This window comes from Opisthocomus hoazin, chromosome 1 (genome assembly GCF_030867145.1).
Source record: "Opisthocomus hoazin isolate bOpiHoa1 chromosome 1, bOpiHoa1.hap1, whole genome shotgun sequence".
Taxonomy (NCBI): domain Eukaryota; kingdom Metazoa; phylum Chordata; class Aves; order Opisthocomiformes; family Opisthocomidae; genus Opisthocomus; species Opisthocomus hoazin.
This window is the reverse complement of record NC_134414.1, coordinates 108,231,067-108,255,901: the sequence shown is the minus strand read 5'-3', so window position 1 is coordinate 108,255,901 and position 24,835 is coordinate 108,231,067. Positions and strand designations below refer to the sequence as shown.

The window sequence follows — 24,835 nt, the reverse complement described above, 5'->3', positions numbered from 1 at the left end:
CTAGGCAATGGCCGTACCCCATGTTCACCCAGTCCCATGCATGTGGGTTTTTTCTCAGTCCTGGCTCTGGCAGGCCAGGGAGGGGGTTGGTGTCCAGACACATTTTCCACAACGAGGTACCTGTCCTCCAACTCCCTTCAAAGCTGTTTTCGGGTGGCTGTTTATTCCTTGTCTGGTCTGTAGTTGGCTGGCCCGCCAGGAGGTCGAGCTGGGCTCCAAACAAGCTTTGCTGGCCTGGCAGGAGGTCCTGCAGCAAGCTATGCAAACAATGCTTTGAGGCAACTGTCTTAAGATATGGTCTCAGACAATTATCATAGCCTCCCGACTTTGAAAAAATTCCAAAAGAGAAATTTTATCCTTGTTTCATCTTAGAAGAAATAGGACTCTTCTTTCCTTGTGGTAGTTTGCTTTTCAGTCACAGGTAGAAAATATGGAACTGTGAGTTTGCAAATCTAAGGAAGGAAGTCTAGAGATACTTGGCAAGTGATGCTTAGGACAACTGTAGCAGGCACAGTTCCTTAAACTGGGAGGTTCAAGTACAGCATCTCTCCAACTGTACACAAGCCATTAATTCCATAGAAATTTTAAACAAACTTTGCAGATTTACTTTTAAAATTATTTTAGTGGTGTGAAAGGAATTACTTTTGTTTCTATTAATGTATTTTTTTAAATTTCTCATTCCCTGACTTTAAGACAGACAGATACTGCTCAATGCTATGTTGGGATACATTAGTTTTATTTTCCGTAAAGAGTGATAGCATTGCAAGCTTGCGAAACATTAACCAAATGACATCAGATACTATTATGAAAAGAGTAGGCTGTTGAAGAGGGTAGTATAGGAACCAGTGGAGAATAAAATAACATTTATTATATACCTTGTATCTCTGGCACTGCTTGTATTAAGTTTCTTCAAAAGGTAAAAAGGGTAGTAATTACAGGGGGCACAATTCAAGTATGTGCTAGATATTAGAATAACCTTTATGTATTAAAGAATATGTTCAATTACAAAGAATATGTCTGTGGGAGTTATGCGTGCAGGTTTTAGCTGGAGTGTTCCTGTTTAGCTGTAGACCATGAAAGCTGTGTTTTATTTTTACAGATTGTCCTTGAGATTCTTTATTTGTCAGAGGATACAAAATTGCTCTTAACATGGAACTGAGCAATGATCTCAGCTTTTTGATACCGCGTTGCAGCTTCTTTTTTTTTTTTTTCCTAGGGTTGAATACTATTAAGGTTGTAGGACTGGTGAGGGGGAGTTGTTTCTGTTGTTAGCTAAGGAAAAATGGAAAGAGAGGAGAATGGTCCATGCTGCTGAGATCTGTGGGGAGGTCTGTTCTCAAGGGCAGGCAGCATTAAGGGGATCTTGCTGGGGATCCTCCAGTCAGGACGATACAAAGGGACAGGGCAGCATGCAAGTCTGTCCGCTTCTTTCACCCTCTCACCCTTATCCTTGGTCTTAGGAGATCAGAAATCATTGGGATCTGAAGCAGGAGCTGAAGGAAGAACTCGAATCCATCCAGAGGAGTCCTCAGCCTTTTGTGTGGATGAACAGCAGGGTCTGACAAGGTAAGGGAAGAAGATTCAAGTGAGACGTCCCTCTCTGCAGCCTTTCCTCTAGGACCGACTGTCTTACCAGCTTTCTTTTCTTCCAGCACAGTTTGGAATTGCTTTGCAAAAAATGTCTTTAGAGTCCTCACTATGATGTGGAATGGAAATGTGCATTTCTTCCACAGGGTAAGAGGCACTGCCTGGTTTCACCCTGTTCCCAGTCAGGAACTTTAATTTATTGTGCTTTAGAAAACTTCAGTGAATTGTGAAAATATACCTGAGGGAAAAAATAATTTTGCTTTTAAAAACACTTTACTTTTTATTAATAATGGTTGGACCATAGTGCTTGATGAAGCTTTGTAGAGAGCATGTTGATGTCTTTGTCAGAGATAGAGCAGTTGTAATCTTTTAAGGTCACAGCAACTTCTAGTGAGTCCAGAATTATTTGTCAAGCAGTGACAAAAGAAAAAAGAAAGTCTTACACAGTATGAAGACTTAGAAACGTCTTTTGCAAGGAAATCAGACTGGTGATTGGTAGACCATTAAGCATATGCTCTGTGTTTATATGCCTAGAGCACAATACCTAAAACTTAAATTTAGTCTCTTAGATAATCCCCAATGGTCTGTAATGCCCAAGGACAGGCTACTTGAGGTACTTATGTTGTACTTGGACATTTTAATAAGTATGAAAATATATATAGTTAAATTTTATTTTGTTGATACTAGGTTAAGACTTCTTAATACTGTCTCAGGAACTCAACACATGATTATGGATTTGTTACAGTTCTGTGAACATCTTTTCTGAAATATTATACCTCAGTGTCACCATTTAGCTTCTCTTTGCCTTTGGAAGCTATGTAATAAACAATGGTTATGAGATTTCATGGGAAAAGACTGCTGACATGTTGCTTGCAAAGCTGATGTTTTATGGTATCTTTAATTTATTATCTATTTCCTGGGTAAGGACTGGTTTATGTCATTAGCATCTTTCTTAAAGGTCATGTTCTGGGGTGTTTTTTCTTTCTGACATTTGTCCACATTCAGCACATACGGAAAAATTAAGTTTGCAGATGTGACCTACGTTGAGTATGATAATATTTCTGAAATAAATCAAAACCAATTTGCCTAGAAATATTGTTTAGGAACTGTTTTAAATGTCAGTGTGCTAATGAAATTAGCAGTTGTTCTTTTATTGAGCATGCTGTTCTGCTGAAGTTACCCTCTTAGCAATTGTCAGAGCATAAAATCTGTTCTGAAAACTGTCATTGCCATTTATTACTGAGCATGTTTGCACTCATAAAAGTTCCTAGATTGACCATAGTGTTCAGTTTGAAATACATTTATCTGGTGAGTTACCTAGAGCATTTGTATGAAATTTTCTGTCCTGTCCTGTGTAGTTTTTGCAAAGGATTTGGCGAGATCTAGACATGACACGATTATTTCAGCCTGGATACTTAAGAGAGGAAATCTTGACTATGCTGAAACAAGTGGAAAAAATTCTCAGTGATTTCATTGTTGTCAGTATTTAAACCAAAAAGTGAATGATGCATCTATCCAGTGATGCTACTGGTGCACTCTGTTCAGATGTCTTATAGATAGATACCTTTCTAATACGAACTGAATTGATATTACTTACCAATTGTAAGTGAGGGATGTAATTTATGTATTACTGCTTATTTTTACATGGGTTTGTGAAATAAATAGATTGTACTATATAATATTATGATTCTGGGTTTGCACAGGCTAATGGCTGATCGGGTGCTTGTGATTGGCAGTGGAGGGAGAGAGCATGCGCTGGCCTGGAAGTTGGCCCAGTCCCCACATGTAAAACAAGTGTTTGTTGCTCCAGGAAATGCAGGAACAGCTGACAATGGAAAAATTTCAAATTCAGGTAAAAAGGGGGAAAAAATAGAACATTGTGCCAAGCAGTCAGTAATACGGGTGTTGGAACAGAAAGAAAACTGACTACATTTGTATTGAGTTGGTAGGAGATAACAATTATTCTTTTCTTTTACTGCTACCACAAATTATTTAAGGCACCTATTTATTTTTTTCTATATGTTTTGTTTCTGAATTTCAGAACTGGTTAGTAAAACATCATGCTATATATATCTTTTTAGCCTAGCTTTTTAAGATAGTGAGGCTTATATGAGATTGTATTTCTACAGCTCATTTTTTTCTTCCCACCGTTATGCTTTAATTCACTGATCAATTTCAGCAAAACTTGACAGAGGAGTAGAAGGCTTAGAGTTAGTAACTTCTGGTTAGAAACTTCTTTGGTATCTGCCCAGGCTGCTCAGCTAAATTTAGCTACATCATGCACTGGCATTGAGTAAGTCTGCTCAGATGTTGAAACAGAGTTTCCTTGTGAACTTACAGGTTTATTTTCTAAAGTTTTCATTCTGTTATGATAAACGGTTTTTTAAAGTTTATATTGATTACATATAGCAAATAAAATACATTTAATAAGCTAGCAGATGTGTATTAAAAACAGTAACGCAAATTGGAAATGTTCACTGTTTGTTCTGGACTCTGTTATTATTAGATTGCTTGTTTTACGTTGCCCTTCATGGGAGATGGAACAATGACATTCTCATCTCCCTATCTCTTATTTAGACTTTGCAGTGGTAACTTAATTATATTTGCTTTTCCTTTTCAGCTGTATTAGTGAGCAATCACACTATTGTTACCCAGTTCTGCAAAGATCATAACATAGGACTTGTGTTAGTTGGACAAGAAGCTCTTTTGGCAGCTGGTAAGGCTGATATAAATTAACTTGACAGTAAAAATCATCACCTTGAAATCTGCTTTAAAATGACCTCTTTCAGATCTTAGGACACACTGACTCAATTAAACTGAAGAGCAAGAAAATTTGGATTGTCTTGTAAATGTAAACTGTAGTCACTTAAAACATTTGGCTTCATAGCTATACGCTGCTTTTTGTATGTTAGAAATCAGCAAGGGAAATCAGGCAGCATCAAGAATCACTAATGGTTACAAGTACTCTTGTGTCTTCTGCTCTGCTTTCCTTTATATAAAGAATTTTCTTGCAGTAGTCCTAACATTGTTGCTGTATGCAACAGTACCCAGACCAACATATGCATTTATGATAATATGGTACAGTAAGATTTCTGTAACTTAAATAGTGAACCGAAGTACCAGACAGTCCTAACTAGTCATGTGGTGGTAACTGTGACAGTGCTTAGTAATGCAGAGAGCTAAACACCTCTTAAAACTAAATGATGAAACAGGTCACTGGATGTGCAGAACCTTATTTTAAGGATGGATCAGGTGTCTGAGACAAGGAAAAGTGTAACAGACTGCTGGAATGCTTATGTGGTTTTCCTTTTGTCAAAATGACTTGATGTTTCCAAAGAGATGACTCAGTTCTTTTGCTATTTTTGATAATTAGGGATTGTTGATGACTTGAGAGCAGCAGGAGTTAGGTGTTTTGGACCATCTGCAAAAGCAGCCCAGCTGGCATCCAACACGAGTTTTGCCAAAGCCTTTCTGGATCGACATGGGATTCCAACAGCAAGATGGAAAGCCTTCACCAATCCTCAGGAAGCTTGTAGGTTTATTATCAGGTAAATATTTTGATACTGAAAACTCCTCTGTTAAGTTATCTGTGCATTTGGCCTTCACCCATGATAGTTAACTAGTACTACGTAAATTTTCAACTGTTGTTCTTCTTAAGTAGTTACTGAATGAATTAGTTTTTTAATTAGAGACAGATGGTGAAGGTGCAGGGAACTTAAACAAATTGATTTTTCTGTTCACAGATCGCAGCTCTCCTTCCCTTTGATCAGCTTCTTCAGGATGCTAGTTAGCCATTTAAAAGACACAAAAGTTGTGGCAGAGAAAAATATTTCAATAAATCTTTCTGTAAGGGTAAGAACAATTTCTGCACAGACAGATACTAGGAAAATATGGTCTGTGGAGTGATGTAGGAGGGACTGGTCAAATACTCATAACTTAAGGGGGATACTTTTATTTCTTCAAGGCTAGATAGTATCACTCTTTCATGGAGAGAGAAAGTAGCTCCCTATCTCTGCAACTGCTTTGAGCAGTAATGCCTCTGAAGTCACTGGGGATCCTTTGGGAGAGTAACTTACCCCTGTGGCTATTTTGGTCCAGTCTCACAGCAGCTGCTGTGTTCAGCTACACTGGTCTGTGGCTGCGTGTTGGTTTCACGGACATCTTGTCTTTGCTGTCATGTGCTACATGTGGTATAATCTAGTGGAACTTTTTTTTTTTAATAAAAACAACCTTTTCACTGGCTGCTCTGTACCAGCATTCAGTCTGTATTACTGCCATGTATAGAAACAGGCCAACAGCTTGTACGTCTGTAAGCATGCATAAGACTCAAGGTCAGCACACTGAGATGTGGAGAAAGGGAGCTTTGTGTGAGCCTGCTTTGGCTGCTTGTATAAATCTAGGGTTGGGATTTATCCTAATATAAATTGTGATGTGGAAAGGAGAAACGAGATGTTGTTTCAGAAAACAGACTAGTAGTATGTAGAATCAGCGCTTCAAAAGGGACATTTTATTTGACAAGCTGAGACGTGAATGGATAAAGTATAGTTAAAGTTAATGTAAACATTATGCTGGTTTGTTCTTTTTTTCTTCTAGATTTAGTTTGTGTGTAAGAGTAAGTGGAGCAATTCTGGAGATACAGTGTTAATACGCTAGTTCTGACACATCCTTTACAGGCAAGACCTAACTCAGCCTTAACCTTACAACCTTAAAGAGAACTTCCGTAGTGGTTTATAAGATTATGTACTGTAATCTGGTGTTATGAAACTATAAATCATCAATGAGTTCATCTTTCCAAACCAATGACAGGGATAAAATAGTAACCGAACTCACTGAAAAGAGGGCGAAACTGCGAGGTGCTAAAGTTCAGTGGCTTGTCCAAGGAATTGATGTCAGAACCAACAACAGAATTCATGATTTCTGGTTCACAGTCCTGTGCTGAGGGCTATAAGAGCCCATTCACCTCCATGACAGGATGGGCTAGCAGGGAATGTATTTTTCTGAGTGTTATTCTTCAAACATTCAGAAAAAAAAGGAAGAATATGGGAAGCATTCATCTTAAAAATGGTAATTTCACTGGATGTAGTAGGGATGCCTGAATCTCACTTTTGCTTTCATTTAAAGCACAGACTTTCCTGCACGAGTCGTACGGGCAAGGGGCCCTGCTGCTAGAAAAGAAGTGACTATTGCAACCAGCAAAGAGGAGGCCTGCAGAGCTGTTCAAGAGATTATGCAGGTGGATATATCTTTAATTCATCAGTGGGAATCTGATTCTTGACGTTCTGTAGCCTGTGAGTTTTGTAATTTCGGCCACAAGAAGCAAGTATTTTTAGGAGAAACTTGCCTGTTTGACTACGGAATTTCTCTGGGTATCATCCTCAAATTCCTGATGTTTCCCCCAGACAGTGGGCAGTGAGTAGAGTTTGTGAGCTGAACTCTCTTTCCAGCACTGAGTTCTGCTGCCCTGCCCCTCCAGCCTTTTATTTTTGATTGACTCCCAGGGTCTGATAAGGTGCATTTCAGTGTGTCTTGCTTATCTCCAGACGAGATTCTGTTGGCTTTGCTCAACATACCGGAATTCAAGCAAGCTTTTCGTACACATTGTTTTTTCTGTTAAAAGAATATAAAGAGAGGATTTAGCCAGCAGATGTCATGTTTGCTAACTGGAGTTTTTTGTTTGGTTTTTTTTGTACAGGACAGAATGTTTGGAGAGGTGGTTGTTATTGAAGAGCTTCTTCAAGGGGAAGAACTTTCTGTATGTGATCGATGGTGTGGTTATGTGCTTTTACTCTTTGGCATTATTGCTGTGCTCTATGCATAAACACACAAGTTTATTGTTTCAAATAGTTATTTTGTTTTATTTGTGGTTACATAAATAAATATGCAATCTAAGCAATTTGATGTGTTACTAATAAATGTACGTTGTCAGTAGAATTTTCTTCTACGTTAGCCATAAAATTGCAATTATGGTGATCTTTTTAGGTGGAAAAATATCTTTTTTCCTAAGGTGACCTAAAACATGTTTGTATGGACTTTCCCTTGGTAATTCTTGTTACATAAATAATTTTGTGCTAATATTTAGAGCCTATTTTAGCACTTTCCTTACTATGGATTACTACTCAGTGGCAGGAGAAAACTTCAGCATGCATATTATATACCACATGAAAACTGAAAAGAAGTTCTTTTTGCAAGGTTTGTCCTGCACTGATGAGAATACCTCACACTCATTCAGGCCCCAGATCTGCACATGTGTTTAACTTGAAACATATGAATAATTCTCTCAAGTCAGTGAAGACTGTTCACATGCCTTAAGGTAAGCATATGTGCATGTGACTGATAGGTCAAGATTTAATTCATCAGCAAGGAATTGTTGTGAGGGCCACCATTTCTCTTGGTTATTTATAAATGAGAAAGAGAGCTCAATGAATCTTTCAGGTCAGTGAGCTTGCAGCAGAATAAGAGAATCCTATTGCTTTCAAGCTTTGGTTCCTAAATTTTCCTGGCAGAACTGAGCCTCAGCCTGTGACCAGCAGTGTTGACTTCCCTGAGGACAGGACGTTGTCACTGTTTCTGTGTTGTGTGCATCTCTTAACAGTGCTTGTGCTTCACGGATGGTGTCACCATTGCCTCGATGCCCCCAGCCCAGGCCCACAAACGATTATTGGATGGCGACCAGGGTCCGAACACTGGAGGGATGGGAGCCTATTGCCCGGTTCCTCAGGTACAGCAGTCCTCCTCTCAGCCTGCAACAAGGCTGATCACATCCGTGGTTAATATATATCCTTTAGGGCCCAATCTTGTTTCTATCACATAGGCCAGATTTCTTCTGGAATTGACTGATGCTTTACTCGTGTAAGTGCAGCACAGGGCTCAAACTTTCATAGTCATTCTTTAGGATTTAATGAACTAGTGCTCTGATGAATAGTCTGTCTTTTATCTTTTTCGTTGTTCCTGAAGCTGGTGTTTACTTTTTCCTTTTTTCTAAACTTACTTACCTTTTCCATTATTCCTAAACTCGGTGTTTACCTTTTTCTTTTCTAAACTCTGTGTTTTCTTTTTCCATTATTTCTAAACTTAGTGTTTCTCCGCTCCTATTAGCATCACTTGAAATCTCCCTACAAAATTCCCTGCATGCCTAGAGTCTTTGTGTTTTGAACATAACCTTGGATTTATTGTTGTTGATTCTAAACGCTGACTGCGTTGTTCTAGATATGCTGCTCAAGTAGACTATTAGTGTGTTTTTTTGCAAGTACAGAAAGAATCTTCCTCTGTCTCAATCAGTTTGATGTTGATCATCAGGTTCCAGAAGTTCTTCTAGAGAAAATCAAGGATGCTATCCTTCAACATGTTGTTGATAGTATGAGACAAGAAGGAACAGCATATGTAGGTAAGTAAGCATTCAGCTGAAAAACAAGGTAAAGTCATATCAAGAATAGTTTTGTTGTTAGGGATTGCTTTTGAATTCCAAATAGTATTTGTTAATTTAAAAAAAAAAAGGGTCATTTTTCATGCAATATTAAGCCTCGCTGGTTTGACTTTTAGCTCTTCCTTGGGAGAGAAGAACTTTCATCTTTTCTCCATAAAACATACTGTATTTTTATTAAATATTTTCTGTTTAAACAGTTGCAGACAGACTTTTTGTAATTCAAGGTATAATATATACTTAAGCTCAGTTGTACTGTTCACTCCTATATACAGAAATGTATGTTTTCTTAAGATCTTTGTCTGAAGGCTGTTCTGAAAAAGGAAGGTGATGCTCACAGCTGTCACTTAATGCCAATGGCTGCTCTTGGTACTGAAGACTGTCAAGATCATATACGTGTAAAGAGTTGGGTTCCAGTCTGTGATGTATCCTCTGCTATTTGGTCACTTTTTTACAACACCCAAATCTGGAATAAGAATGTAGTGAGTGTTGGGCGTTTTCAGGATGATGCTGGAGGACCAGATGCTTTGTGGGGTTTAAATTTTCACGCTTGTTATCCGCTGGGAATTGGTTTCCTGATTCTGCAATGCAAGGCCTGCTTTAGATCACCACGTGCATATATGTGTGTTGAGTAGAAATCACAGCATGCCAACTTCGGTGAGTTTTTGTTTGTTCTTGTTTGTTAGCAGCAGTAGAGAATTTTAGTTTGTTATTTTTTGCCTGAAATACAGAGTTATACATCAATATTTATGCATAACAGTAGTGCATTTAATGGTAAGAAAATTGCAATGTCTGCATAATGAATGGGGTTTTATGGGAACTGTTGCTTTCATCCTGTCAGTTCCTCCTGGTCTCTGAATTCCACCCTCTGCTACAGCTCTCAGATTGCAGGCACTCAACTTTCTGATGCAGAGAGGTTGCATTAGGTCTAAAATGTGATGCAGTGTTCCTCAGGTTGTTGCTAGCCACTTTGTTGCTTATTGTGGAATTATTATGACTTGTGTATAACTGCTTGCAGAATCCCTGCTCCTCATTCCTAACAGTCTGCAGAAAGGCATCCCACATTTCAAAGCACTGTGTTGCATTTCAAGGAGTTCTTGAAAAATAAACATTAATTTGCTTGGCTGTGTTCTTTCTGTTCAGGTGTGCTCCAAACAGGTTTAATGCTTACCAAAGATGGTGTGAAAATTTTAAACTTTAAATGTCAGTTTGGTGACCCTCAGTGCCAGGTGAGTGAAAGATACTGGAAACTTAAATATGCTTTATTCTTTTACCTCTGACTGCTACCTTTAGGGAAATGTGCGTGATATATTTGGATTTGCATCTTCCTTCCCCTGAACATGCAGATCTGAATGAGAATGACTTAGACGATGTATGAGGTAACTTAAAATTTTAGCTTGTCAGCCTCTGTGAATTGTTAGTTAAAGAATTTAAGTTAAAGAACTGTCCATCAGATTTTATTTTTCTGGATAGAAGCAGAATGAGAGGGGCCTAAGTTCATGTTCCTTCTACATAATCTCACATCTCATGTTTGTGAATTTATGACTCTTGCAAAAAGATGCTACAAATTAATGCTCACCTATCGTTTCCAAATCTACTGGTATAGGGTATATATATACAGTATTTTCAGTTTGGCATGTATGGGTTTTACTCTATTAACTGAATTTTCAACCAGTCAGCAAAATAAAAATTAACTACTATCACTACAAAAAATTTTCTCAAGGTAATTCTTCCACTACTTAAAAATGATTTTTATGAAGTGATTCAAGCAACAATTGATGGCAAACTCTGCAACTTCATGCCAACCTGGTCAGAAAATAGTACGGCTGTGTGTGTGGTCATGGCAAGTCCAGGATACCCAGGAGACTATGACAAAGGCATGGAGGTAACAGGTAACTGCAGCAGGTTGTTTACTATTTAATTTCAATGTAGTACTTCAGTGGGTTTGCATTTACCTCTTCTCCCAAAGATCTGTATGACTTTTCTCCACCCCCTGCCGCCCCCCACTCTGTCAGAGTCTGCCTTCATCCGTCACTCCTTGTCCATGTGGAAGGGATAGCTGTTCAGTGAGATCTTTTAACTGGAGTGTATGCCTGTCCAAAGCAGCAGGGGGACTAAATGTTTAAAATTACGTCATTCTGTAAAGTGCTGTCTGTAGCTGGTTGCTGAGATAAGAAGGTGATGGGGCATCATGTCCTCCTGGAACAACTCTGGTGCATCCACGTGGAGTACTTCCACAAACTGGGGTGGAAACACGGACCACAATATTGTCAGCACATGACTGCTTTTTCCTAGCTTTGCTCCCTGCCAGGAGGTCACGTTGTCTTAGATAATGCCTGACCATGTGACAAGGGTGAGACTTGAGGACCTGTGGCCTTTAAAACGGGAGCAGTGCATACCTCCGCCACCAGCTTGGTTCCTTCCTTTATGCCAGCCAGCCAGGGTCACTGCTGTGCAGTACTAATAAGGACCTCTTCTTCACAGAGCTTGAAGGGTTTTTGGGAAGGTGGGCATGTGGGCTTTAGATCAATAGTGATTTTCTGTGTTAAAATTCTTGTGGTTTAATATCTCATTAAGATTTTTTAAAATGTTTAAAAAGAGAGAGAACTGTTGCAGAACTATTTCCTTCCCCCTCAGCTACTGCCTTGCCAGTCCAACCCTATACCTTATGTAAAGCAACCCAGACAACTCTTCTTGTATCAAGGCCACCTTATTTTTATCAGAACTCCAGTTACCCTGCGTCACGCAGGGAGAAGGTCATGTTATATTGCTTTTTCCCTTGTCGAGATTTCTGCTGTCACATTCTCCTCGCCCTCCCTCCTCTTCCAGTTTACACACTGTATTTATGTTGTTTTGTCAGTGATATTCTGGGAAACTCTGTGTTTCTGTAACTGTAAAAATGCAAACCATGTAACCAAATGAATCCTTCTGCTAGTAAGCTACCCTTCATGAGTCAGACTCAGGAACTTAACTTTTTTCAAGTTGTTATTCATACCTTTAGGAGTGAGATGGTGTGACCTCCTGCTTGTTAATCACAAAAAAAGACAGTCAAAACAATGAAATTCAATCCATTCTTTTATTATTATACTCCAACCCCTGGAATTTTATGGGGTTTATTAGTTTTTTCCCTATTTTTCACATTGATTCCCACATTTTAATGACTTAACAAACATTTTATTCCGGAGTATTCCTTAAAACATGATGGGAAGGAGTTAGGTTTCCATTGCAGCAAGGTCAGCTGGGGCTCAGCTTTGACTTTGTGTCAGGGCAATGCTGTGGCAATGCAACACACGGTACCTACAGCAAGTGTAAAAGTCCCTTTTACTCATTTATAAAATCTATCTATCTGGCTGATAGCAAGGGGAAAACTGTGTTTTGTTTGCTTTTTCCAGGTGATGGCAGCAGTTCCTCCTCTTCCTTTATCTTCTGCTCAAAATATGGATCTAAAAAAACCCTAAGCAATTTTGCTTTCCTCTGACAGGAAAATATATGGAAACAAATTAAAAGAACAACATACGTAATTTGTTTTAGCTATTAGATAGCCACCTGCAAGTGTTTGCAGAGCATTGATTCCAGGCATGGTAGGGAATTGTGTGGAGCGGGCACAGCAGAATAACTAGAGGAGTGCTGCTTTTATGGTTTGATATCAGAGAGGAGAGAATCCAAGCAGTAAACAGCTATGAATTGTGATTTCATACAGGGAAGCCCCATACAAATTATTCACAATTATCATATTCAGCACAGTTTTGCCGTGGCACAGGGTAGTTATATGTCCTCTTGTGGCTCCTGGATCCCTTATTTCTGTTCCTGTGTGATCTGTGTCCTTGCTGGATGTCTCAGAAGGGAGTCTTAGGGCCAGTGGAGTGGAATACCCTTCACTGGTAATGCTGTTTCTCAGAAGAAAGGTAAGGTGGGAAGTTTTATTGTTGTTCTCCCTTGGCTGAAGGAAGGACTTCGATCTTCACTGCTTTGCCAACACAGCATGTTATTTAAAATACTCAGAGAGTTCCTTTTGCTTTTGTAGGGCTGCTGCAAGCCAAAGAGTTAGGGCTGCAGGTGTTCCATGCTGGCACAACGCTGAAGGATGGCAGAGTGGTGACAAGTGGTGGCAGAGTCCTCTCCATTACTGCTGTTAAGGAGGACCTGATGAAAGCACTGGGAGAAGCCAACAGGGGTGTAGCGGCCATACGTTTCAAGGGTGCCACTTACAGGAAGGACATTGGCCATCGGGGTATACGGCTTCTCAAACAGTCTCTGTATGTAAGCAAAGGCACTAGCAGAAATAGATGCTAGTCCAAAGTTTTATATCTGTTGTTCCCATTTGTGTGATGAATGATGGTCTGTGCAGAAGGTGTCACTACTGCTGCTAGCATGTCCTTTACTCTCCACAGGGGTCTAATATACAAAGAGAGACGTGTGGAAGCTGTAACCAGTGATGGTTTGTTTCATCAGCTGGAAACATCAATTGTAAGTGGTACCAGATCAGGTAAGACTGAGAATAATCTTTGAAGTTCCTCAATATATTGAATGCAAAAGAACTTTTTTTTTTTTTCCCCAGGAGGTGAGCAATGCATTCTTGACATTGAAATTGAGCTTGAGAATCTGGGCTGGGATCAGCAGAAAGCAAACTCTCATTTCTTTCTCATCACTCCTTTTTTGCTTAATTAAAAAATAGTTGGCTTACCATGGGGATGATTACACTTTTTCAAGGTTAGTCCAGTGAGCAGAATAACTCCTGGATTAATGGAATGGTTTTGTACATCACTGGACAGAAGTGATCCTACCAGCTGTAAATATGAGTGGCTAACAGTCGCTGAACTTGTTATTTGCTCTTCAGACTATGTCCTTACTCTGAGCAGTGATCTACTAAGGAAAATTCCTTGTTGATTTTTTTTCCCTTAGTAAAAAGTAGCTACATAAAGAAAAAAGGCAAGCTGTTAACAGTTTGGTGAAATGTTTAATCTTTGCTACACACAATCCATAAGTCACAAATACAGAATAATAAAGGTCTATTTACAAAACCATGAAAGATGTGACTTTGGGGTCCATGCTTCATAAAGCTGTGCATGTTTCTGTCAGTGGACACAGCACTGTCTTCTCCAAGAAATCATAATTCGCAGTACTTGCTTTGATGAGGGCTTTGGGTCTTTTTATTTCCCTTAAAAATGATCCTTGATATATTTGTACTTGGCAGGCAGTCATTCAGAAGTAGGAGGCTTTGCTGGTTTCTTTGACTTGAAAGCATCTGGTTATGATGATCCTATCTTGGTGTCTCAAACTAAAGGCCTTGGACCTAAACTGCAGGTAACTTGCAACTTGACTGTAGCAAAGCTGATGTTACCTCCAAGATTGTTTTAAATGCCACAGCCAATTGAACCATCTGCACCTTTCTGAGCATTATAAATACATCTCAAGTGCAACCACTGTAATGGCCATTTGAGCTTTGCAGATGATCACTTGAGCAAGGCCTTTGCATATGTTACTGAGTATGTGGAGGCTCTGGATATTTTGTGATTAAATGATAGTAAAACAAAACATTTAGCTGAGCACTTGAGGAACTAAGAACCAAAATTTCTGCTATAAAATAGAGGGTCCATTTGCTTTGAGAAAGATCAGAGGAGTACAAGGGAGTGTTGAAATGATAACTGTTGGACTTAGCTTAATAAATTGTATGCGGAGAGGTAGTGCAATTACCTTTGTTAGGGCACTGGGGAAAAGAAGGATGGAGGAGATCAATATTAAAGGGGAAGAGAAGCCGATAGATAAAGAATGCTAATTACACAAGAAGATGCAGGATAAGTTGAGCCAGGAATATATATGCATATATATTGAATCATAGGAGGCTTTCAGCCATCAGAGCAGTTGGAGGTCTGAAGCCGCCTTTCACTGATCAAGCACAACAACTTCTCTTGTTTCAAGTTGGTGTTTATACCTTTAGTAACGGGATGATATGGTGTGGCTTCCTGCAACAGCAGGAGACTGAACATAATAATCCAGAATAATCTTTTGCAGTCTTACATCCTTGGACACCTCTGAGCATTAAAAAGTGATTGATGTTGGCTCTTGTGAGTCTTTGTTCCAACTGGTTAGCAGAGAGACATTCCCAATTGTGTTTACACAGACTGTTCCCAAGACTCTTCCTTGGCCAAAAAAAGTTGGCTGATGCCTATATGAATTGTTATGAGATCAGTGGGAGGGAGATGTTACAATGCAACAAAGGACATGGGATGACTGGTTTCCATAGCACTTCTAAATTCACCAGCCGGTGAAAGAAGCCAGGCTTGTAATACAAACTCACACTTTGTTTAGGTGCTGATCTATTACCATTTTGAAGCCAGTGATAGTATTTGCCTGCATTTTTCCCTTGCCCATCTTTCTGTAGTGAGCTTTTCTGCACAGGTATAACTACACTGAGAGAGCTGTGTCGGTAAAAGGTAGTTACCTTGAAAATTTATCCATACGTATGCAAGCTTTGTCCTATTTCAGACACTGAAGTAGTAACTGACAGAGATAAATTGCAGTATCCCTGACAGTGTAGAAACCTCTGCTTGTAATAAAGTAGTGTAAATGTCACCACCTTATAGAAGCCGTGGTGTCTGAATTGGATTTCATTACTTGTAGGATGCAAACACCTTGATAACTTATTTTAAAACCAAACAGCAGCCTTCCTGAAGGAAATGTTATTGCTTTGTGAAAGACCTGTCTTTCCAGGGAGCCTACATACCAGACCCACGTTGTTGTCTGTGGCATGAGGTCGCTGAGATCAGAAGACTCCTTGGGGAGGGTGGGAGTGCAGAATCTCATCCTCTGTGGACTTGGAGAAGAAGAAGAAAACTACTTCATAAATTGTTTGGGTTTTACTGCGTGGCCCAGTGGAATCAGTGGGCAAAAGTAAAGCAGAACACACAGTGATCTTTGAGGAACCTGATCTTATTTTTTGAAATTTCTAGGATGTTCTGTAGGTTGAATATCTGGGGAATTTGTAATTGCTTTGAGACACCTCTTGTTCTGGATTTGACATGATATTCCAAAAAAAGCTAACAAACAACTGACCGAAAATGAAAAATTCTGTGTAGCTGGAGCTAGAATTTGAATTAATGTTTCAAAAAATAAAATAGATTTTTCTTTTCTCTGCAAGAAAATTAGTTGTTTTCTCTTGATTTAAACTAGATGGTGCACCAGGTTGTCTTCTGCATGTATGTTCTATTGTGATTCTTTTCAGGGAAAAGAAGATTTCTGCTTATTTGACTGATTTAAGATCTGAGTTTTGCATATTTCTTGTCACCACTGCTGGTTTCCACAATGTTTTGCAGATTGCACAAATATGTAAAAGACATGACACCATAGGTCAGGACCTGGTTGCCCTGTGTGTCAATGACATCCTGGCTGAAGGAGCAGAGCCTCTCTTCTTCCTCAGTTATTTTGCCTGTGGCAAACTTGATGTTGAGGTGACTGAAACAATGAAAGAAGGAATAGCTGAAGCTTGCAGAAATGCAGGATGCGCATTCCTGGGTATGAACACTCCTCTCCTTTGAGATTTGAAGGTTCTGATATTGAAATGATTGCTAGTGAAACAGGCTTTGTAGGCAGAGGCAGTATGTGGCATTAGAACAGTTGGTTTCTGTTTGGTGGAAAAAACAGTCGAGCATTTGGGCTTAAGCTCTTCCTTATCTCTGAAATGGGTCAATTTTACTGTTCGTGCATTTGGATCCTGATTTTTGCTTGTACAAAGGAGAGAAAAACTGGATGCCTTACATTCTTGAAGTGTTAATATATTTTCATTCCCCCTCTGATATTCAGTCATAGCTGGGAGGTACCAGGTAAGTAGCATGAAATGGGAAAAAAAAAATCTTCTTTCAGTAACTTCAGGAAGCTTTGTTTTGTTGAAGTCTTGAGATGAGGTAAAAAACCAAGAAGGGTTTTTAAAATATATCTGAATGTGCTGCTTAGGCTGCATGTCTCCGCAGCAGTCCTGGATACATGGCTTATTTTAGTAGATGCTATAGATTTAAAGTTAACAATAAAAAATGTTTACAGCTAGTGCTGACTGCTTTCTCTCACCATTTAGGCAGGGAGATGGCTGAGGTGACTGGTATGTATTCTTCTGGAGAGTATGACCTGGCTGGCTTTGTGGTTGGCGCAGTGGAGCGAGGCCAGATGCTTCTGGGGCTGCAGAGAGCTGATGAGGAGGATGTGCTTATTGGACTGGCCTCTACTGGGATTCACGGCCGTGGCTTTAGCATCGTAAGGAAGATTCTCTTAATGTCCTCCTTACACTACTCCTCACCAGCGCCTGGCAGTTTTGGTGACAAGACTCTAGGTACAAAATTTTTCTTCTCCAGTGCAACCTGCAAATGAATTGTGTTCAGACATTTTCATAACTAGGTGCTGCCAAGGGTGGTTTACTTCAGGACAGATTAGGGTTAAATCAGTTTTTGGGGTAGGTACGTGGGTTTGCATCCACAGTTTTGGAAGAGTGGGCCAGCACTTTTTGCTGCTTCACAAGGTTGCCTGCCACAAAGAGCAGAAGGGAACCTGTTCAGAGAAGCATTCCCACTAAACACCTAATGGCCTTTTAAACAAATTTATTGAATTGACACTTTTGTTTGCAGGAGATATATTGCTGACTCCTGCAAAAATGTACAGTCCATCCTTGCTGCCTGTCCTTCGCTCAGGGCACGTGAAGGCTTTTGCCTTCATTGCTGAGGAGGGGTTGCTGGAAGGCATCTCCAGAGTCCTGCCAGAACATGTCGGTGCTATCCTAGGTAAATATCAAAGATGACTGTGCCTTTTTGACACAATTTATGTACAGTATGGACTTGGCTTTTCAGCTTCAGTTACAGATATCTTCAGAAATGTATGTGTCTACATAGTTGGAGGTGGAATGACCTGAAGTCAATGCTTTTCCAAAGAGCTTACCAGAACCATTCCTATTTCAAGTAAGTGTCAGCTGATGAGCACTGCTCTCTCATTTGAGAAGGGAATTTAAGGAGAGTTTGAAGGCAGCTCATCCCTAGGAGAAAAGCGATTTGAGAAGATTGTGTGTTCTGCGAGACAACTCTCCATACTAAACATTTTGACCGAACAGTGAAGCTTGTTGAGAGGACTAATTTGCATGATATGCTCTACAGTGTGTGTACACACACACATCTAATGCAATTTTATGGTAGGTGGTAGTTTCCTCATAAGACGAGCATTTGACATCTGTAAGTAAGGTAGAGCTTTTTCTCTGTAAGCTGAAATTGGGCAAAGTATTCATAAGTTCAAAATTAATTAAAGAAAATGCGAGTCCAAATATACTGTGGGGATAGGAAGGGGGGAAGGAAGATGTCTGCATATCTGTCTGTATTTCTTGAGAATGAAATTAGAAAGGAAAAAAATACACGCAGCTTACTAAGGTGGTACCCAGCTTGCTTGTCAGTGCGTGGAACCACAGACACAATAACAAGCCCAGGGGATTGTTAGTTTTCTAAAATGAAGTCGAGATGGCAGGTCTGCACCATCAAGCTTTCCACATACAACCTAAGGCCACGCCTGCATGAGTAGGGTTGCTGTGAAAGCCCATCCATGCGTAGACTGGTCAGCCCTGTTCCAGTCTGCCCATCAACACCCTTAAGTATACACTCTTATACTAATTATTGGTTCTTTGAAACAGAAAACCAGGATGTGCTTGAGCAGTCCAAAAAAGCCAGAAGACTATTTGTCCCACAGCTCCGTTATCTCTTACAGAAGAGATGTAAGGCATCTATAGCTTTGGCCTTCTGTCTGATGAGGGGTGAATACATTTTAATTCGCCATCATTTCCTACATATTCTCATTAGGAAGTCTAGAGAAGACTTGGCTCACACAAATTGTAACTAGAAACCTCTAGCTAAACAGCACCTATAAATTTGACTGGACATTGGGTCAGTGTCCTCCTTGGACTGTATTCTTAAAATAGCAAGAATTAGTTTCTCTCAGCTCTTGTAATATACCACTGTCATTGTATATAATAAAAGATGGGTAGCAAACTTTTGTGTTGACCATATACAAGTTTCAATTGTTTTCAGATGCTCTCAGTTGGAAGATTCCTGAAATCTTTTGCTGGCTTTACAGAGAGGGAAACCTCTCTGAGGAGGAGATGGCTCAGACATTTAATTGTGGGATTGGTGCAGTCCTGGTTGTGCAGAAGGACCTGGCTCAGCATGTTCTCAAGGACTTACAGAGGCATGAGGAATCTTGGCTGATCGGGAAGGTTGTTGCCCCTTGTCACACAGGTTAGCAGGTGATCTAATGAGAAATGAAGACACTCACAAAAATTAAACAGAGTATGGTTTGGTTCAAAGTGTAACAAATTCATCTGTCTCACTTCAGAGGGCTTTCCGCTTTAGGATGCGCTATTTAATTTTTAAGCTGATACAGGGTAAGTTGTTTTAGAGTATGATTCTGTGAAGTGTGAGCATCTCCTAGGAGGTACCAGTTATCCTCAGTTCTGTAGGCATTGAGGAGACTCCTTACTGCAAAGTTTGTGTAGGTCATGTCTTTTTTCTGTCATTTCACTATGCTGGAGGCTACTTGACACCTTCCCATCTAGATTTCATTATTAAAAACAGTGAGAAGGGAATGACTTGTTTTCAGAGTGACACTACTTGAATAGTGTCTTACCTAGGTACCTGCTTGAGACTGAAGTAAATACCTCTGATGACTGCCTGCAAGGACTCAAATGTTTTTTAGTTGATTATGCTTTGCTACAGTCATGGTCATCAACTCACCTCCTTTCCAACCCCTTCCCAACTCACATGGATCCTGAGTAAAGACTGAGGACAGGCCTCAGCTGTGTACAGTCATACGTAATGGCTAAACCTTCATTCTGGTATGTCCATTGCGTGACATACAGCAAGACATGAGCCAAAATCCCTCTGGAAGCCAAACAGCTTGGGAAGCAGTTTGGACAGCCACAATGCAACCTCAGCTCTGTCAACATCATCTTTAGTTTAATTTTGCAACATGAGAGAAAGAGGAAGGTAGGTGTGAAAGATGGGGATAATCCTTGAAAAGGCTATGCCATACGTGAGCCTTTGGAGACAATTCTGCAAGTGAGTAATGCAAAAGAGATCAGCACAACTAGCATGAGTTAATTTGTTCAAGTAATGTATGTTTTTGTAGTTCAGTTAGTGCTAGCATGAATCAACTGCTGATAGGTTTTTCTCTTAATTGAAACTTATGGTTAGTAAACTATACAAAGTAAATTTAAATGGGAAAGTAAAATCTAAGGTATTTTAACTTTTCCCTCACATATTTGGAGCAGGTTCTCACATCAAAGTTGAGAATCTTCTTGAAGCTCTGCAGCTGAGCAGCCCCCAGCATCTGCTGAATAACGCTGTTGTTGAGAGTCAACACCAACCCAGAAAGAACAAAGTTAAAGTGGCTGTTCTCATCTCTGGAACAGGTGAGCTTTCATTTATGATCACACAGTATAAGTGTACTGCTTAACAAATGAGCTTTATTAGTGCACAAATTCCTTATTCCTCTTCTATTTGTGCAGTTGCTGTAAAGAATATTTTTGTTAGATAAACAGGACTGGGAGCCAATTCTCAGTGGCATAGATGCTCATCTGTTTCCTGAATGTTTGCTCTCTCTTCATTTGAGGCACAAACCTTGCTGCGCTCATCAGTTATGCAAGAGAGCCAGGCAGTTGTGCTCAAGTTGTCCTTGTCATCTCCAACAAATCTGGCGTGGAAGAACTACGAAATGCAGCCCGGGCTGGAATTCCCACCAGGGTAAAGACATTTGTTTCCTTTCCTTTTTATCACCAGCTCACAGATACTGAATCTGTAGGTCTTTATGAAATGGTTGGTAAGCATTCATGTTTCACTTTTCTTTAAAACTTTCATGTGGATAAGTGGCTGTAGCGCAAAGCTGTCAAAGTTTATCAGTAGAGGCAGAGCTGAAAGCTGTATGGACAGTACTCACTGGAGGCTGTGTCCTTCCCGTCTCTTCAGTGAGTGCTACAGTCCAGAGCTAGGAAGGGACTTAAAATCGCAAGTGCTTTGATGATTTGAGTCCAAGACTGCAGCCCATGCAGCTTCAGGCTTTAACTGAAATCAGTAAGACTTCAGGCTCTGTGAAACGCATAGAATCATAGAATCATTTAGGTTGGAAAAGACCCTTATGATCGAGTCCAGCTGTTAAGCTAACACTGCCAAGTCCACCACTAAACCATGTCCCGAAGCGCCACGTCTACACGCCTTTTAAAAACCTCCAGGGATGGTGACTCTGCGACTTCCCTGGGCAGCTTGTTCCAGAGCTTGATAACCTTCTCGATGAATAAATTTTTTCTAATATCCAGTCTAAACCTCCTCTGGCGCAGCTTGAGGCCGTTTCCTCTCATCCTATCGCTAGTTACTTGAGAGAAGAGACCAGCACCCACCTCGCTACAACCTCCTTTCAGTCGTAGAGAGCAGTAAGGTCTCCCCTGAGCCTTCTTTTCTCCAGACTAAACAACCCCCATTCCCTCAGACACTTCTCATAACACTTGTGCTCTAGCCCCTTCACCAGCTCTGCCGCTCTTCTTTGGGCACGCTCCAGCACTAACACAAGCATGTTGTCTCTTTGGCTCATCCCTGTTTAGAAAGACCTTTGTCTCATGCTGCACTTGCAGCAGTACCATACAAGTCTCTTCTCCTACCTGTGGTCAGTAGAGTAGCACTGTGTTAAGGAAACTTTCATTGGTTTGTTTCATAAAACAAACAAACAAAAAATAGAGTAACAACATGTTGTCATATTTGTCAAAGTATAGAATGTGACTTTTGAAAACATTCAGCAACTTGGGATTTCAACTGCAGACCACCAGGAACTCTTCCTTCTAACATTTAATGATTCTGAGCAGCTACTATATTTGTACAGCTACACACAGATGACAATAAATACTGTTGGAGGATCTCCATATGTTAAAACATTTTCAGCAAGCTTCCTCAACAGCTGAGTTGGATTCATGTTACTTTTTTTCTGGCAGTACAAAGACTCACCTCTGGCAAAAAAAGTTATGTCAAAATTAATTCACATTTTCATAGGCAAGAGCATGACAGCTTTGTTAGCCCCTTATTTGAACGTCTTCGTGAACAGAGTCAGGAATCGACACCTTGCGAGATGGGGTTGAGAGGTGGAGTAGAGATAGAAATAGGCTTGACTCCTCCCCTTACACAGAATGGTTAGCCAGTTTGTTCTCTTTTTAGGTAAGTTAATGATTTTCAGTAAGCAACTATAAATCGGTGGCAATGTTGTCGGTAAGGCATTACTATTTTTACTTCAGTCTTTGGCTAGACGTTCTGGAGTAAGAGGTCAGTATCTTCTGATATGTTCCCCTTTATTTCCCTCTACACCACACTACCCACGTTTCTCGTTTCACAGTTGGCTTCTCTTTGTGCAGATTTTCTACACATCCAAGAAAGTATCCTGTGTGAAACAGCCAGTGTTAACTAGCAAGTGATTGGGGTGTTCCCAGGAATGTTTGTATCAAATGTGAAAAATGACAAATATCCTGAAAAATATACAAAATTACAACTTTTAAATCCTCTAATGTCCTGGAATGAATCCATTTTGCTTTCTTTTTGTTGCCCAAGTAGCTGATCTCATTCACACAAAGTTATTTCCTTGGCTTTTGATCTGTTTTAATGTTTTAGGTGATTGATCATAAGTTATACGGGAGTCGCTCTGAATTTGACAGCACGATTGACCGAGTTCTTGAAGAATTTGATGTAGAACTAATATGTCTTTCAGGATTTATGAGAATTTTGTCCAGTCCTTTTCTCAGAAAATGGAAAGGTAAGAAACTGTAACTGTAAAAGAGAAATTAAAATGTAGATGCTTGGTCTCACCAGAATTACACAGTCGTAGTTCTTCCATCTTTTGGTTAACTCTCTCGCAGCCTTGCTGACACTGAGGATTGCGTGTAAATCAGTGGGGCTGCCCTGTGCTTCCAGCTGTTCTGGCCAGCGGGACTGTGCTGGGATTCTGACTGTGCATTGGCAGAGAAGCCCCTTGTGCTGAGTAACAGAGGGGCAAAATCAGGGTCATGGAGTTGGTCTGTCTGCCTGCCTTCTGGGAGGCAAAAATGCCTGTGGAGCAGGCAGGAGTTGGGTTCTGTCTGCAGTAAGGGACCGGCAGTGCAACTGTGTCGTTTGTTGCTGTGCTGGGGAGTTGTGCTGAACTTACTCCCTGCAGTTATCACTCAGAAAAAAGTGGGAGAGAGACTGATTTCTCAATTCATCTCCCTCGTGTGCTGCCCTGCCTAGCACTGCTCTGTGCTGCGTCCTGGAAACACAGCCGTTACAGACCCCCGAGTGAGTGTGTCTCTGCGTGGGGCAGAGCTTTCTTTAGAAGCGCACCAGGCCAGTGGAGCAGGGAACACAGACTGCTCTTCCCTCTCGGCTCTGGGCACCAAGTGCCAGCTTCTGAGGCCTGGCTCAGAAGTTCCTCACTCACTGTGTGGATTGCACTGGGACAGGCTCCTTCAGGAATGATGTTTCCCATGAAAAATCACTTCCATCCGTGCAGTGGCTCTGCGTGAGGCTGCAGTGTGAAGTCCATTTCCAAGCCCCTCACCTGCAGCATGAGGGCTGGTCACCTGGCAGGGGAGAGACTTCCCGCTCCATCTGTACATCCACAGACACAAAAGCAAATGAAGTCCTTGGTCTTAAATGAAACATGCTTGCCTGGCTACAGCCAGAGCCTGCACACCATCACCTGTGTTCCTGGAAGAGCGGTATTTCCTCAGATCAGAGCAGTGCTTCCCCAGATTTCCTTAGAGATCCTAACACCATGTGCATTTTTCACTTTTGAACCTGAGTTGGAACATGCCCTTTTGCGTTCTGACTGCAGCTGAGACCATTTAAATTCCTGAGTGGTGCTCAATGCTGTTGTTTTGAACTGATGATCACATCTCACTTTTATTTTTAAAGGAAATTCAGTTCGAACTGGTTGGTTCTTTTTTTCCTTTTTCCTTTTTTCTCCTCTCACACTGATGCCCAGGAAAAATTTTGAATGCTTCTCCATCACTTTTCCCACCAATCAAGGATGGAAATGCCCATCAGCAAGCCCTGCAAAGTGGATTCAAAGTCACAGGCTGCACCGTGCATTTTGTCCTGGTAAGTGTTAGGAAAAGGAATTTGCTTTTTTCTTTTCTTTCTAAAGGCAGAAACAGGAAGAGGGAACGGGAATGTGTGGAAATCTTGGGATTGTTACCAGCAGAAACAGGAAGATGTGGGGGTTACTTTGCATTTGTGGTTTCCTGAGGTCCTGTCTTCTTTGTATTATGTTTTTTCTTCAGTTTCTCCTACGCTCAGCAAACCGCCCTCTGAATCATCTAGCCCATGTCTCTCCCCCGCTGTACCCCCTAACATAACGTAGGTACCCCTAATGGAGGTCATAAGCCTCTCCAGATGTACTTCCAGCCTCTTGCACACAACTACAGATGTGCTCGCTGAGATCTCTCACGGGACTTTGCCCCGTCCTCATTGTCCGTCACCTTCCTGAGCCCGTTAACCAGCCTCCTCTGAAAGACTGCTGATGTCCCCCTTGCAGGAGGAACCTAGTCCGAAAGCAGTGATCCACCAGGAGCCAGTACCAGTGAAGGCCGACGACACCGAGGAGGCACTGTCAGAAAGGGTTAAAGAAGCCGAGTGCCGGGCTTTTCCCATTGCCCTGCAGCTGGTAGCCAGTGGAGCGGTGTGGTTAGGAGCCGATGGTAAAACCTGCTGGAAACAAGAGAGCCAAAGTCTCTGTCTTCAAGAGGAGACGTGCACGTCCTCTCTCGTGGCTCTGGAGCCTCAAGAAAACGATGTGGTGTAG

At 40.8% G+C, this 24,835-nt stretch overlaps 1 protein-coding gene across 1 annotated transcript; it reads left to right on the top strand.

Annotated features, from left to right (window-relative positions):
* Nucleotides 1–1,515: 1,515 nt before the first annotated feature.
* On the top strand, nucleotides 1,516–24,835 carry LOC104328369 (trifunctional purine biosynthetic protein adenosine-3-like). The gene is made up of 22 exons (XM_075446026.1): nucleotides 1,516–1,566; nucleotides 3,291–3,439; nucleotides 4,208–4,303; nucleotides 4,961–5,135; nucleotides 6,709–6,820; nucleotides 7,280–7,339; nucleotides 8,180–8,305; nucleotides 8,884–8,971; nucleotides 10,151–10,236; nucleotides 10,731–10,899; nucleotides 13,032–13,263; nucleotides 13,399–13,493; nucleotides 14,202–14,311; nucleotides 16,321–16,519; nucleotides 17,076–17,327; nucleotides 17,620–17,772; nucleotides 19,057–19,263; nucleotides 20,292–20,435; nucleotides 20,636–20,766; nucleotides 22,669–22,810; nucleotides 24,017–24,132; nucleotides 24,569–24,835. The coding sequence occupies exons 2-22, from the start codon at nucleotides 3,295–3,297 to the stop codon at nucleotides 24,833–24,835; spliced, it is 3,105 nt and encodes a 1,034-aa protein (XP_075302141.1). The 5' UTR covers nucleotides 1,516–1,566; nucleotides 3,291–3,294.

Bases quoted from the DNA above. Each gene is read 5' to 3' on its own strand.
- LOC104328369 (XM_075446026.1), top strand. From the start codon at position 3,295: ATGGCTGATCGGGTGCTTGTGATTGGCAGTGGAGGGAGAGAGCATGCG. The intron at 20,436-20,635 runs GTGAGCTTTCAT...TCTTCATTTGAG, and splicing joins TGTTCTCATCTCTGGAACAG to GCACAAACCTTGCTGCGCTC. The intron at 20,767-22,668 runs GTAAAGACATTT...TTAATGTTTTAG, and splicing joins GGGCTGGAATTCCCACCAGG to GTGATTGATCATAAGTTATA.